Source organism: Mesoplodon mirus (assembly GCF_964341445.2).
Source record: "Mesoplodon mirus genome assembly, chromosome: 5".
Taxonomy (NCBI): Eukaryota; Metazoa; Chordata; class Mammalia; order Artiodactyla; family Ziphiidae; genus Mesoplodon; species Mesoplodon mirus.
In genome coordinates, this window is record NC_138980.1 from 43705588 (window position 1) to 43721202 (window position 15615).

Consider the following 15615-nt stretch of genomic DNA (forward strand, 5'->3'; position numbering starts at 1 on the left):
TAAACTTGTGTCCTTTGAATATCTTTCTGTAAACTGTTCATATCATTTGCCCTTTTTTAAAAAAAATGTTTTGTTGAGGTATAATTGACATGCCATAAACTGCACATATTTGTTGAATAAGTTTTTTTTATTAATTAATTTATTTTTGGCTGCATTGGGTCTTTGTTGCTGCGCGCGGGCTTTCTCTAGTTGCAGTGAGCGGGGGCTACCCTTCCATGCAGAGCGCGGGCTTCTCATTGTGGTGGCTTCTCTTGTGGAGCACGGGCTCTAGGCGTGTGGGCTGCAGTAGTTGTGGCACGTGGGCTCAGTAGTTGTGGTACATGGGCTTGGTTGCTCCGCAGCATGTGGGATCTTCCCGGACCAGGGTTCAAACCCTGCGTTGGCAGGTGGATTCTTAACCACTGCGCCACCAGGGAAGTCCCTGTCTAATAAGTTTTTATGCGTGTTTACACTCATGCAGCCATCACCACCATCAAGATGATGAACACATCCATGACTCAAAAGTTTCCTTGTGCCCTTTGTCATACCTTCCTGCAGGCAGCTGCTGATCAGGGCTCTCTCACTGTAAATAGTTTGCATTTTCTATAATTTTGTGTAAATGCAGTTTGTTCTCTCCTTTTGTCTGGCTTCTTACTCCACATAATTATTAGGGTTCATCCATGTAGTGCGTATCCATAGTTCATTCCTGTTTATTGCTGAGTGTATCGCATTGTATGGCTGGACCACAATTATTTACCCGTTTAGCTGTTGATGGCATTGAGATGTTTCCATTCTGGGACGATTTCAGATAAACCCTCTGTGAGCAGTCATGTACAAGTTCTGCTTTTATTTCTCTCCAGTAAAATACTGAGGCAGAGAAAGACTGGCTCACATGGTGGGTCTGTGTTTAACTTTTGAAGAAACTTCCAGACCGTCTTTCTAAGTGGTGGCACAGTTTTGCATTTCCAGCAGCTTGGGTGAGAGTTCTAGTTCCTCCCCATCCTCACCAGCACTTGATAGTGTCAGTTTTCTTCATGTTAGCCCTCTTGGTGCGGGGGAGGGGTGTTTCACTCTGGTTCTCATTTGTGTTTCTTTGAGGACTAACAGTGCTGAGCATCTTTGCATGTGCTTATGTATTTCTTTAGTGAAGTGTCTGCTCGGATCTTTGGTCTATTGTTTTATTGGGTTGTTTATTTACTTATTAATGAATTTTGAGAGTTTGTTATGTATTCTTGATACAAGTTATTTGTCAAGTGTGTGGTTTGCAGATAATTTCTCCCAGTCTGTGACTTGTTTTCTCATTCTAGCAGTGTCTTTTAGAGGGCAGAAGTTCTTAATCTTTGCCCTTTTCTCGATTGGGCTTTTTGGATTTATTCTTTCTAGTTTCTCTGACCTTTTACCTGTAATGTAATTGTATCTATTTCCTTCATAGTTGGATATTTATCTTTCACTTTACTTATGGTATGTTCTGCAGTGCAGAAACGTTTGATCTAGTAAAATTTCTCAGTTTTATCTCATTGCACCTGGAAACAGTTACAGTTAGAAAGAATCTCCCTACACTCAGATTATAAAGACATTTATGTATTTTCTTCTACAACTTGTATGGCTTGGTTTTTACATTTAGATCTCTGGTCTGTGTGGGGTTATTCAGGAGCAGAGAGTACAGCATAGGTCCAATTTAAATATTTTTGTAAAAAGCTGCCCAGTTGTCCCAACGCCATTCGTTGAAAAGACTGTTCTTTTTCACAGTGATTTGAGAGGCCACCTTCATCAGATACTGTGTTTCTGGCCTTTCTCTTGGTCTGTCTGTCCATAGACAAGTACCATGCTGTTTTAACTATAGAGGCTTCACACACCTTGTAATACCTGGTGGAACTGGGCCCCTTGTTGATCTTGTTCAGGGGTTTCCTAGATAGTCTTACATACTCATGTTTCTATATGAACTTAAGAATCATGTTCAGATCCAGAAAAAAATGATGCTTTTACTTCTATACATTAATATTTAATTAAGGGAGAATTAACTTCATTATGAGCCTGAGTTGTCCTGTCCAAGAACAAGGGCTGTCTTTCCTTTGGCCCAAGTAAATTTTGTGTGTTTTCGGTTTCTCACACCAGCCGCAGCTCCAAGCTGTGGCTAGGGCCGTTGGACTCCGAGGCTCAGAGAGACCTTTTTGCCAGCACATTCACGCAGCTTTGCTACAGGACATGAGGCAGGAGGTGACACACCTCTCTCCATCTCATGGCTGGAGTATGGGAGGAACCAGAGAGTCACAGTGAGCACACACAGGCCCAGAGTGGCCAGTGACATAATCAGAAAGAGATGAGGTAAGGCCCAGGTCGGATCTCCTGGCTGTAGTGTTAGAGCTCATTCTAGCATGTTCTCTGGTCGTCCCTGCATACCTTGTTCCTCCAGCTCCCTCCCCGAGAAAGCAATAAGGCCTCTTATGTTCTGGCTCCTTCGTTAAATTACTAATACTCTTCAAGCTTTCTATCTCATTGTAAAGCTGCCCATCAACCACAGCTGGTGGAAAGAGGTCATGTGTTTGCTTCTTTGTCCCACCCCCAGCTTTGTCAGGTCCATTTGGACAGTTTCAGAAAATACGAATATTTATAGAGAACCCTCTCGTTAACCAATGTGTTTCATCTTTATCCCAGGTTTCTACATGACCAAAACAGTTCAGCTTTCAAATTCTATCGAAAGAAGGTATTTGAACTGTGCCCATCGATTTGCTTTACTTCATCTCCACTGAACCTTCATGCCAGCAAGAGCGCCGATTCTCAGGAGAGCCCCCTGGAGCCCATGGAGGAGGAAGGAGGGTTTGAGGATGAGCCCTCTCAGCACGAGGCTGAGCTGGAGAGCCCAGAGGTGATGCCTGAGGAAGACGAGGACGAGGAGGAGGATGAGGAGGAGGACGAGGAAGGGGGTGAGGAGGCCCCCACTCCTGGAGGGGCCTCCAGGCCAGCAGGAGGGTTGACCAAGTCCGAGGGCTCGGAGGGCAGCCCCCCAGCTGATGGCCTCCTGAGTGAGGTGGCCGAGGATGGCCCGGCTGGTGCACCTGCCCTGTCACAGTCCTCCTCAGGGGCCTGCTTCCCCCGGAAGAGAGTCAGCAGCAAGTCGCTGAAGGTCGGCATGATTCCGGCTCCCAAGAGGCTGTGTCTCATCCAGGAACCCAAAGGTAAGTGCCTGGCTATTGACACAGTGCCCCCAGCACGGTCTTCTGTTTAACACCTGAGGAGGAGTCATGGTGCTCGGTTGTGGGCCATGAAAAATTGTGGAGACGTTGTCTGACTGTTTTGAAGAATTTACCTGGCCCTCAGCCCAAGTTCAGGTGCAAGATGACCAGCTGGCCCCCATCACCCTTTCCGCCTCTGATTACTCCAGCTAACCTGGACATTACCTTCCAGAACACTCCCAGGGCCAACACAACATGGGGTTCTTCGGTCTTATGTTTTTAACCTAAAATAGTCCTATTGGTTTTGCACACGGTCCAAAATGTTCATGAGAAACTGACGTTTCCAGTTGGTCTGGGGTTGGCACTCTAAGGAGATGCTGCGTTTGGCTTCTAGCACCCCACGTGCTGCTTGTTATTTTCCATTATTGCTCAGCTTCCAACAGGGGAGTCCTGGCTGTGGACGGAACGGGCCTGGGTCATCTTGGTTGTTTCCTGCCTGTGATCTTGAGGCGTGCCCAGCTTTCTGAGTGCCCCCATCTCCCCAAAGACCCCAGAGTAGTGATGACTGCTTAGTGACGATGAGGTAGGGGGACACGGACCGGGACCAGTCTTGGGCACCCGTTAGTGGGAGCTGTGCAATCCATGCTCTGCCAGCCTTGGCCATGGAAGGCCATCTCCTTCCTGCCTGTGGAGAGGGTCAAGGTTCTTGAGGTACAATTTACCAGCAGTAAAGGTGCACCCTTTTCAAGTGGACAGTTCACAGAGTTTTGGCAAAGGTGTATAGGCATGAGCCCCCCAGTACGGCCGAGCTGGAGCTCGTCCCAGAAGTGTCTCTGTGTCCCTCTGCAGTTTCTTCCTCTACCCAGCCCGGGCAACCACTGACCATCTTCTGGCCTTGTGATTTTGCCTTTTCTAGGCTGTCAGTAGGCAAATCACATCATGTCCCGCCTTTTGTTGGGCTGCTCGCTGCCCACCCAGGTCTCCACACAGCCGGGCCTGTGTGGGGCTGATGCTGTGATGCTTGTGTGGCAGGTGGTTTTGGTGAACAGGGCTCCACTGTGTGCGGAGAGCCTGTGTGTTCTACGTTATTGAGACCATCAAGTTCACACCCAGCAGTGTCAGTATAGTTTCTCCTGCTAAAGGAACAGTTCTCGTGGTTTGTGTTTGGAAACCTTGGTGTTGCAATGGATTTCTAACTGTTCTACTAAACTCTTATGTCCTTCAGAACTTATCAGAGTATAGTAGCACATCAGAATGCTTGTTAAGATGGCTTTCATGGGGGGAAAGTGGAATTCTTTCTACTTTAGAAGCTCTCAGTTATTTTGATAGGGTGGTTGATGAGATAGTACCAGACCTGCTGATCTCTCCTTTGTCAAATATAATAATAACAATAATAATAATGTGATGTGGTGCTGTGTATGAGAAGCACGGTTGTTTTTACTATAAAGTTCTGAGTGGACTTTACTTCTCTATCTATGGAACAGTCGCAGGGACATGAGGAGGGCACAGTGTTGCAAATAGCTCATTTGTTGAAGCAAAATGTATTCCTACGGTCATGGAAAATGATCCACGTGTCAGGTCCTTTGTCATAAACGTGGGAGTCACACTTAGGTAGACTCTCCCACAGCAAGGCAGCCCTCAGTTGAGCCTCTGTTCTGCCTCTGCACTCTGTGGGTCACACGATTCCTGAGAGGAGCCAGGGCCAAACGGCTGGCCCTGTGGTGCAGCTCCTAGCCACCTTCTGTCAGCAGAGGGGCTATAAGCCAAACTGCAGCACCTTCATCCTCTAAATAATTTGGGGAAAGTACATATATGTGTATATATACATTTCTTTTGTCTTCCAGTTCACGAACCAGTTCGAATTGCCTATGACAGGCCTCGGGGTCGTCCCGTGACCAAGAAGAAGGTGAGTGTGGCTGTGAGTCCTCACGTGTGATGTAGTCAGAGTTTGCCAGAGTTCCAAAGGGCACTGGCGTGACTAAGCTATACTCATACTTCAGGCCAGGTGTCAGCATACAAAGCACAACACACAGCCTTTTCTTTCCCGGGACTTCTTAAAAGTGTTTTGCATTGCCCAAAACCACAAGAGGGAGTAATTAGTCTATTTAACGGATGTGTGAGGCCTGATATGTGCAATGGATTGGAGAGATGAACAAGATAATGTCTCAGCCAATGAGAAGTTCAGATTTGGTAGACTATAATTGTGGTTAAAAGAGTGCGCTACTTTGCTAGTAAGCCGAGTGCATGTGCCTGCGCGTGTGTGTTTATTAACTGGTCAGCACCTCTTGTGCTCCCAGCTCCATCTGCCCACCTAGAGGCAGCCGTGAGCCGGGCTGGCAGCAATAGAAATGTGCAGGACCGGGAATGGTGGGTGCTGTGGGTGCAGAGAAGTAGGTCAAAGGGAGGCAAGCAATAAGGTGGGTTGGGGGGTACCCTTTAAGCAGGGAGGCCTAGGAGAAGCCCCAGATCAGTCACAGGTCAGCAGGGGGCCCTTTGTGCCTAGAATGGAGTGATGGGGTGAGGAAGTAGAGGTGGCAAGCACCCAGGTCACATAGGGCTTGTAGATGGATGTCAGCACTGTGGCCCCTTCTCTGGGAGAGGCATTGGAGAACCACGGTGGGGATTTGGGTGGAAGACATGGCCACTATGGCTGCTGTGTTGAGAGCAGCCTGTGGGGTGGGGGGCGAGGCAGAGCCGGGGGGCCAGGAGAGGTGAAGGTGGAGCTGGTGGGACTTGCTCACGGATTGGATGTGGAACAGAGAAAGCCAAGAGTCCAGGGTGACTCCAGGGTTGTCGGCCTGGACAGTTAAGAGAATGGAGCTGCCATTGACTGAAATGGGGAGCCCCTGTGGGAGCAGGTCATTGGAAGGAGACGGGGGCACACTCCAGACAGCTGGGCTGACACATGTCGGGGCAGGTGAGGCTAGACAAGCTCACCTGGGATACATGTGGGGACATCACAGGACTCTAGAGGTCAGGGAGGTGAGTGGGGAACCAGGCGAGGTCTCTGCTGTGTCAGGGGGTGAGCAAAGCCCAAGTTGTGGCTCAGACCTGTTCTGAGTGCATTGCGTCAATGTCAATGGCCAAATGAAGCATCAGTGTGACCCCAGTTACAGCTGAGAGCAGGGACCTTCCTGTACCCGAAGCTTGTGGTCTTAACAGCTGTGTTGGGTTTTAAGCTGACCCAGCACCCGGGTACCCATCTGGTGGCCTGGGTGAGGCACAGCCTGGTGAGAAAGCAGCCTTTTCAGGCTCAGCCTAGCCATCTAATCTTGGCATGTGAATCCTGAGGTTCTGTTTGTACATCTGGAAAGTGGGGCAGTTGCACCTATCTTGCAGGTAGGAGATACCTTGAGGATTAAATGAAATGTATGTTAACCCGGTGTGCAGCCAGCTGGTGTCCTGCAAACATGGGTCTCTCTTTGGGGTGACTGCAGGCAGGGAGGAGGTCTCCCCTGCAGCTCTCTGTGCACACCTCAGCCTGGCCTATGGTGCATGGCTTTGCTCCAACCCCAGGAAACCAGGCAAGGTGATTCTTAGACACAGTTGAACACTCACAAAGATCTGTCCAGCTGAGTGGACCCCTGTTCCTCCTGTTGCTCCCACCTGAACAGCTTTCCTGAAGGGGGATGCAAGCCTGCCATTTGGGGACCCGTGGCCAGCCTTCCCTCTGCCTTCCCCATCCTCTTCCCGTCCCACACTTGTCCCCTGCTCAGACCCTCTCCACTAATCCCAGCTGCCTTGATCAGGACAGAGGAACCTTCTCCTTGGGAGCATGTGAGGCCCTGGGGACAGGCTGTGTTCAGTGTTTAGTAAACAGATTAAAGAAATAGGCTCAGGCGGCAGGGACTCTGAGCCCCCAGCTGCCCAGCGGTTCCAGCACACTGTGGGTGCTAATGAATATTCATGAGTGAATGGAAATCCCCTTTGCTCACACTGGGCAGGCTCCTCCTCCAGAGGCCTCTAGGCTTTTTAATTTGTCTTCCCACAGTTAGCTCTGGAGCCCAGACTTCCTCTAGGGCTTCTTACCTTTCCACCCACAAGGTCTTTCCCAGGCCCCATCCTTCTTCCCAGCTGCACTGGCTCTCAGTGAGGTCTGCTCTGTGCTAGACATGGACCCCAGAGTCCAAGTGAAACCCGGTCCCTGCCCTGGGGAGCTCTCAGAGCTTCAGACCTGGGAAGGACCAGACAGACACATAGGTCAGTCAGGTTTGCTGAGTAATGCCTGAGGGCAGCCAGGGAAGCTTCCAGGATGGGGTCACTGCTCAGAGTTTTGGAAGCCCATGGGAATGAATGAAGCAGTGGGAGAGGAGTGGGGGTCAAATAGGGAGGACCCTTTGAGCCTGTTTTTCTGTACAGCCTCTCTCCACTGCCTTTCTGGATCCCTCCTGCCTTAGCCCTGCTGCCCCTCTGACTCCTGCACTCCAGGGGCCTTCCTGCCTCAAGTCCTCTGCCCTGTGTCCCTCAGCCTGGGGTATGCCCTCTGGTCATCACAGGGCCACTCTCTTTATCCAGGTCTCCACTCTGGGCTCTTCCTACTCACCCTTTGGCCCCAGGACCCACCATCCCCTCACGAAGTTTAATTCACAGTCTCAACACTGCAACAAGAGTGGTCATGGTGAAGCCTGAGAGGCTGGTCTGGCGTGGTTCTGTGGGGATACCTCAGGCTGGTGACCTCCAACCTTCAGAGGTCTCAACCCACCCAGGGAATGTTGCCAGGACCATGGCTTGATCTTGAGCATCTGTGGAGTCAGGGAGGCATTAGGGGTGTTAGTACTGGACCATGTCCAGGTATAACCCAGGGCAGACCCTTGCTCCACGGGCTTTGCTGCACCTCACGTGCCACACTCTTCTCTCTCCTCAGAAACCCCAGGACTTTGATTTCGCCCAGCAGAAACTGACTGACAAGAACCTGGGGTTCCAGATGCTACAGAAGATGGGCTGGAAGGAGGGCCACGGCCTGGGCTCCTGTGGGAAGGGCATCAGGGAGCCCGTCAGCGTGTACGCAGCGGGTGCTGGGGGCCAGGGGTGGGGATGGGCAACCATGCCTGGGGAGATGAGGCTTTCTGTGGGATTCTGGTCCTCAGTCCTTTGACCTGAACCTGATTCTTGGTTTCCTTCATGTCTCAAATGGCTTATAGCAGATCATTTACATATGCAGGTGTTATATAGCTCCTTGCTGCACTTGCATAGACTTGGTCCCTGGCATTTGGCCACATTCATTATTATCATAAAAGCCTGAGTGGTAATGCTGGGTAGTTACGCCAAGAGCCACTTCCCTTTTCCAGGAGCCCACATGCAGACTAGCCAGGGTAGAGCACGGCCCAGAGTTTATTAAGCCCCATTAGCATCCAGCAAGCATTTCAGTTAAAATTGAGCTTAGCACCTGCTGGGGAGGCTTTCTGCTGTAATCAGGGGCTGGCTTCTGCACACACTTCTCAGAAAGTTCGCATGCTTGCACGGGTGAGTATCCCTTGTTCCCCACTGTGAATTGTGTCTTTATTTTCCCCCTCCCTTGCTGTCACTGTTGTGTGTCCCTCATACCTCTGTCCCACTCAGATGGCTCAGGCTGTTTTCCATCTCCTGGTGGCCAGGCTCTGGGCTCAGGTGTGGCTAACTCTCCATTTTGCTCCTTAGGGGAACTGCCTCGGAAGGGGAGGGGTTGGGTGCCGACGGGCAGGAGCACAAAGAAGACACGTTTGATGTGTTCCGTCAGAGGATGATGCAGATGTACAGACACAAACGGGCCAACAAATAGGTATGTGTGTGAGCTACTGTGGGGGGCATTCTGCCTAAGCTGATGTTCTGGTACACAGAGAAGCTTCCTCCAGAAAAGTTAATGTGCCCCACTCCTCAAAACCCAAACATCAAAATATCACTCCCCCCAAAAGATCATAAAATTTTGTGAGGGAAACAAAAGGAGTGTTTGGATGTGGGTGTGTCCCACCTCTCACCTTCCAGGCTGAAGGAACGAGCCCCATGCTCGCCAAGCGCCACTGCACGCAGCCCATGGTGCGGCCTCCGCACTGGGCTCCCAGGTGTGACTGTACATGGCCATCTTGTGGAAACAAGCCACCACGGGAGTGGCCTGGTGTCTTACGAGTGTAAGGGTGACCTGGAAGCTGGTGCTGCAGAGGATGCCACTCTGCCTCATCCCTTTCTGAGGATCTTCAAATCCTTTTCCTTCTGAGGGGCCTTTGGCCTATAAATATCCTATCTTTCTCCTCTCCTCCCCACCCATAATTTCCATCTCAGTTTTGAACAAAATCGTTCTCTCCCTGAATAGATGAAAACCATTGGTGAGAAAGATAAGGCTTGAAGCAGCAATTACTCTTAAAACGTCACCTCTGTCCCGGATCTGCCCTGGAACCAGTGCCCAAGTAGGTTTGGTGTGTACACGAAAAACAAACGTCTCTGCAGTTTCTGGTGCGGAGGTTCCACCCGCTGGCTTTTCTTTTTCTTAAAAGAACGCACCATTTCCAATCTGCTTTTGCCTTTCACCCTCTTCCAAATGCTTTTGGCAGCAAGTCTTCTCCAAGTCTCCCCTGGTTCCGCTCAGAAGGTGGGGCTGCCCTTGAAAGCACCAGCGCCCTATACGTACTCAGGAACCAGCCCCTGTCGGTTTTCCTGTCCTGGGACACATTGCTCTCTAAAAGTGATCTGCTTGCAAACTTGATACCGAAACAGTCACAGATCATTTCTTCTCAAATTTAAATAGGGAATATAAATCAGTAATAATGAGGTCTGTGCTCTGGTACCACAGCTGTCGGTCGGAGTGCTGAAGCTCTTTAAACAAGTGGAGGTACTGGATTCAATGAACGTGTTATTTATGGAGTCTCATCTCTTAAATGCATCCCAAGAGACTTGACGAAATTTCAGCAATGTATTCAGCAGCTGTATTCAGTGGGGAGTAATCATTACACCGATGAAACTTTCCCCAAATTTACGTGTCTCTTAGAATCCACAAAGCAAACTACAGTTGTTTTTTTTAAACCACATATGGAGTCTCTCCTACAAAGGGGTGGGAGGTGTAAACTCTTAAAGACTCTTCATTTTTTGCATGTGTGGCAGTGTAAAGAATTGTTTTATTAGGGCCTTTGTACAGAGCAGAAAGGATCCTCTTGGGGTGGGCTCTGCAGCTGTTTGCTATTTCAAGGCGTATGATTGCCGCCCCTTCCAGCTTCTCGCACTCTGCCTCTTGCAACTACATGCGAAATTCTCAGGCTGTGGGAATCTCTCAGCCCTTCCTCATAAAGCAGCAGTGTTGAAGTTTTAAATACATGCTAAAATCTGGAAAACAGGATCCTGCTGATACTATAAGCTTGGGGGACACAGCAGTGAGTTACCCTGTCAGCCACTTGTATTGGCTGTTATGAAATCCTTGCTTTCTCAAAGCCCAAGACCTCCTGGGCTGTAGTCCCAGGCTCCTCTGGATCTGTCTTGTCTGTCTGGCCCACACTCACCAGCACAGCATCACGGGCCTGTGCTGGCATCTCACGTGCCTGCCTGATGTTGCCCTTCTTCATGCCACAGGTAGTCCCCAGGGCTCTGCTTGCTTCTGGTCACTTTTGTTGCTTTGGCAACTGGCAGATCTTTATGGCCATGGACATGCTGGAGGTTCTTCAGCAGAGTTGAAATAACTTGCAGGGGTGGTGTGGTTTGGGGGAACCACAGCTATGGGGGTTCACCTCCTTTCTTTTCTAATCTTTCCAACAGCCTTCCATGTTGGCTGGGGGTCAGGTAAAGGGATAGAACTCTGAGAACAGGGCCTCGATCCCGCATGGCCTTTCACAGAGCACCCTTTGGTGCTGAGTGAGGTGTACACCCCCCAGCATGGGTCCTGGCTCTTTTTTCAAGCATAGCTTTGACCATCATATTCGCTTTGTCCTAGTATATTCATTCTTGGCTTTCTCTGCTTTTATTTATAAGTAAAATATTTTAGGAATTCCCGGGGTTTGAGCCCTGTTCCCACTGCCTCCTGCCACTCCTCCTCCTGGGGGTGTCCTGCTTTGAGCTGACACCGTGAGCCTTTGGCAGTCGTCAAAGGGAGCACCTACTTCTTGAGCCTGGAAAGTCCTGTAAGCACTCAGGTGGCGCTTCTGTGGAGTTGGGCATTGAGGCAGTGAAGGCGTTGCGTGGGTCGGGGAGGAGCGTGGTGGTGCGTCCCTGTGCCAGCTGTCGGCTGGGGACCAGTGCGCTGGCCCTCTGTGCCCGCCCTTGCCCTCTCCAGCAGAGGCCGCTCTGCGGGGAGCACGCGTGAGAGCAAGTGCAATGTGCAGTTGCATAGCCTTGTCAAAGTCACAGTGTCTTTTCTGTCATTCTAGTTCCAGGGTCTCTTCCATGAGGACGACAGGCATCCGGAAAGTGCTAACTCACCACTTTGGGTGCTTACTGTCTCTGCCTTGTTTCCATCACTGGAAATCATATAGAGAAATTTAGCGTTTTTGGTCCTTGGTAAAACCTAGAAGACATTTGTGATGTTACAAAATGGAAGCTTTGGTTTTTTTTTCTTTTTTTTAATCTAAGAAGTTGTGGATGTTGTTAATCATTTAGCTGTTGAAATAAATGTAGAGGAAACCTAATTTTCCATGGTCTCCGTTGATGTGTTTTTAAATCAGACTGGTTGGGGAACACATGGTGGATGTTGTAGGGCCTACGTGGAGCCCGATCGTAAACACTGCTGCCTCCCAGGCATGCCCTCTGCCTGCGGGGCCTTTCTGACTGGCTTGCTGCAGCTGGGGGGCCTGGTAAGTCACTGGGAAAGCCTAGAGGGTGCCAGGAAGCAGGTAGTGATCAGGGCCAAACATAGTGGGTGGGTCCACCCTGTTTTCTGTGGAGAGGGGGGTTTATTGCTGGGTACAGAAATCTGCCTTTGAGAGGGTGTCGGGACATGGGAGCTTTACCTGAGCTGCCCACAATTCACCTGCCCACCTCAAGGCCTTCCCTGATCTCAGGGTCGGGGTTCCAGCTGTCAGAGTTAGACCAAGGCCCACCTGGGCTTCCCCCTGAGTTAGGAGCTGGCCTGTGGGACATGTTCAAAGCTCCCTGCTGTTCCCATATTCTGCACAGCCTGTGTCTGATTCCTCCATCAGCGGCCCCTTGGCCCTTCTGGTGAGGAGGGAGGGTAAAGAGCACATAGGTGGGCAAGACTGGCACCTACAGGACCTGCAGGGACCTCCACCTGAGCACAGTGTAATGGGCAGGAGCCTGGGATATGGTTGTGCCCGGGGTAACAGGGAGCCCAGGAAGGGTTTGGGGGGCTTTGTCAGCAAGAAAGGTGGGGATGGAGGAGACAGGGCCCCTTAGGAAGCTGGTGTCAGACCCCTGAACCTCTCCTCTCACTGTGTCCCAGAGGACACTCAGGAGTGACGAGGACCCATATGATCATGATGGGAGCTCTTGTCATCCAAGAACCTCCCACATGTTTGCTATCATCTTCACCAGAGCCCTGGAGGTTGGTGTCTGACCATGAGCTTTAGTGCCACTCCCTGAGAAAGTTGCTCAGAACCTACAAGGACCCCACCCATTCTCCTCCTCCCTCTTGGGAGACCCCCTTCCCAGCTCCCCTTTATCACTGTGCAGGGCTGGGGAAGGTCACTTAGACAAAGGCACACAGAATGAGTTTCTCCAGCCCAGGACACTGTTCAGGCTTTGAGCTCTGGCAGGTCTCTCCACCTCAGGCCTCAGTTTCCCCTCTGCAATTTGGGAAGGATTTCTTCCTCTGCTACCTTGTCACTGAGGGCTAACTGGAACCTGAACATGCTATTGTCAGCCTGGAGGGCCCCTCCCCTCCACGTCCTACCCCCACAGCCTCTCCTCTCCCTGGAAGCCTTCTGGACCAGGACCTTGAGAGGCAGAGGGTGCTGCCGGAGAAGCTCCAGTCTCCAGTGTTAAAGCAGGCCTTTGCTATGCCTGTGCACGGACCTACATAACATGCACACGTAATACATGCAAATGTGCCCGTTCAAGCAACATGAGTACATTTTCTTTGTAAAAGATTTTTGAAAATGCAAGACTCAGATACACGCGGAACAAAGCACAGAGGTTTCCCCTCTTTCCCACTCCCATGTAAAAATAACAAAAAATAAATTTAATAATTTAAAGTAAGGCTTACCATGCATGCCGCCTAGAGACCTGCTTCCTCGTCGTCTCAACAGTCTTTCCACGTGAGTTTAATTTCAAGTACTGTTTGTGAATAAGTAATGCCTGGCTAAAGTCAGAAGGTACAGAAGTGTGTTCTGTGGGAAGATAATTTTCCACGACCCACAGCACTCAGGTATCAGATCCCTATGTGTAGATTATTTTATTTTCTTTATTTATTTTTGGCCGCGCAGCATGTGGGCTCTTAGTTCCCCAACCAGGGATCAAACCTGTGCCCCCTGCAGTGGAAGCGTGGAGTCTTAACCACTGGACCGCCGGGCAAGTCCCTAGATGATTTTATATATGGGCATATATTAGATACCTTCTTAAAAATGAAAATTATACTTCACATTCTGTTTTGTCTTTTGCTTTTTTCCACTTAACTTTCCAAAAAACATTTAAGTATGTATAACAATGTCTTGGACTGTCATTTATCTCACGAGTTCCCCATCCATAGCCATATGGGTTATCCTGAAACTTTGGCCCCAGTTAGAACACCTTTGTGGATAAAGCCCTGCAAATGGCATTTCTGGGGTCTGCCCACCTCACTGCCTCCCTCCAGTGTTCCTGTCATCCGACTTTGGGGGCAACCCTGGGGGTTCCCCTGTTTCCCCAGCCACGCCTGCCTTTCCAGGGCATAGTGGGGCTGTGGACCCTGGGAAGTGCTCCACTGCAAACCAGAGCCTGCAGCCCTGACCCCTCCGGACCATGTCCTTGCACTATATTCAGGACACAGGTCCAGCTGCCACCCCTCTCTTCTACCCCCAGATCCCTCTAACCCCGTCACCCACTCCCTCCAATTTTGACCGTTCTGGAGCCAGCACAGCTGCAGCAGTTGACCTTGTTTTCCCAGGGGGCCCATCGGCCTGGGCAGGGGACCCTGCCTCTCCAGGCCTTGACTTCCCCCTCTATCCAGTAATTGGCCAACACCCACCCAAGGGGCATCATGAGGGCTGGATATGCACCACCTGGGAGTTGGGGGGAGGGGAAGGGGAGCCTGCCACAGCAGGTGATGGGACAATGTGCCTGGTTTCCTCCAGTGAAATGGTACAGCCGATTTGCAGGGTAATCCAGGACCACTCCTAGAGAGGGTTTAGAGGGACTGGTTTTGTTACTGATCCTTCCATATCCTGTCCTCTTGGGCCTCAGTTTCCCCACCTGTGAAGTAGGCGTTGTCCCTGAGGATCCGTAACCCTCTTCACTGCGTGCCCTCCTCACCCCTCCCTGGCCAGCCCGAGGGTGGGGTCACACCCCCAAAATGCCCCCTTCCACTGAGGAGGGGCTGAGGCCTAGGGTCCAGCCCCTAGGAGAGGGGTAAATTGTCAAACTCCCATGTGTTTAGGGCATGGGGACAGTCAGAGGGGAGGAGCAGGGGTGACAGTTATTGCTGGGGCTGGAGCCAAACTCCTGCCCAGCTACATGACTGCCAGCTGTCCTGTCCTATTGTACAGATGGGGAAACTGAGGCCCAGAAAGGGGAAGAGCCCGGTCTCAGGCTGCACAATGAGTTCTCTAAAGTCTCAGTGCCTGCTTGAGCCTCAGTTTCCCCATCTGGGTAGGGCTGGCACTGTGCTGCAGCAGGCAGCAAACTTTTGAGCCTGTTGTTGGGACTTACAGTTGAGGCCTGGGGTCAAGCATTGGCTCCTACTCCTGGATGTCAAGTGTTAGGAAAACTCCTAAGCTACGCAGCTGGCCATCAGCGGGAGTGACTCTCCACCCTGCCCCCAGGCTCCACTATGCCTGCCGGACCTCAATTCAACCTTCAAGGCCCACTTCCCATGTCTCCTCCTCCAGGCAGCCCGCCCTGCTCTCCCTGACAGAGGCCCTGCTGCCCCTCTGGCTTCCCCAGGTCTGTCCCTTACACCCCTGGCTTGGGGCGTCCAAGTCTGGACCTGTCTCACCTGGGTTGAGAGCTCCTTCACCTGGGCCTTCTTGTCTTTAAACCCCCAGCATTGAATGAGTGTTTCATGAAAGGACAATGAACAAGTGTATCTTGTACAGTGTCTGAAGGGGACCGCTTTGGGGTGGGACAGGCAGACCCAAGTCAAGTCCTAGACCGGGGGCATGACAGTGGGTGAACTTGAGCAAGCCCCATGACCTCTGGGACTCCATCTCCTTCATCCATAACATCGGATGATGATGTATGAGCTCGGGGAATCCAAAATGTACCATTAATTGAAAAGCCACTTTTCTCCAGTATTTACATTGCCGTTTTTTGTTTGTTTGAATTTTTGGCCATGCTGCACGGCTTGTGGGATCTTAGTTCCCCACCCAGAGATCGAACCCAGGCCTGTGGCAGTGAAAGCGCTGAGTCCTAACCACTG

The 15615-nt window shown here is 50.8% G+C and overlaps 1 protein-coding gene across 6 annotated transcripts in view; it reads left to right on the forward strand.

Annotated features, from left to right (window-relative positions):
* The window catches only part of SUGP2 (SURP and G-patch domain containing 2), a 32805-nt gene extending 21071 nt beyond the window's left edge, over positions 1-11734 (forward strand). For 2 of the 6 annotated variants that reach the window (XM_082622513.1, XM_082622511.1), the window contains exons 7-11: positions 2635-3155; positions 4997-5058; positions 8017-8153; positions 8790-8910; positions 9439-11734. In XM_082622513.1, the coding sequence (XP_082478639.1) occupies positions 2635-3155; positions 4997-5058; positions 8017-8153; positions 8790-8910 (841 nt within the window). In that variant the 3' untranslated portion in view covers positions 9439-11734. The remainder of the gene's footprint in view (positions 1-2634; positions 3156-4996; positions 5059-8016; positions 8154-8789; positions 8911-9438) is intronic. The other 4 variants (XR_014294181.1, XR_014294182.1, XR_014294183.1 and 1 more) reach the window with 4 other exon arrangements.
* Positions 11735-15615: the final 3881 nt, after the last annotated feature.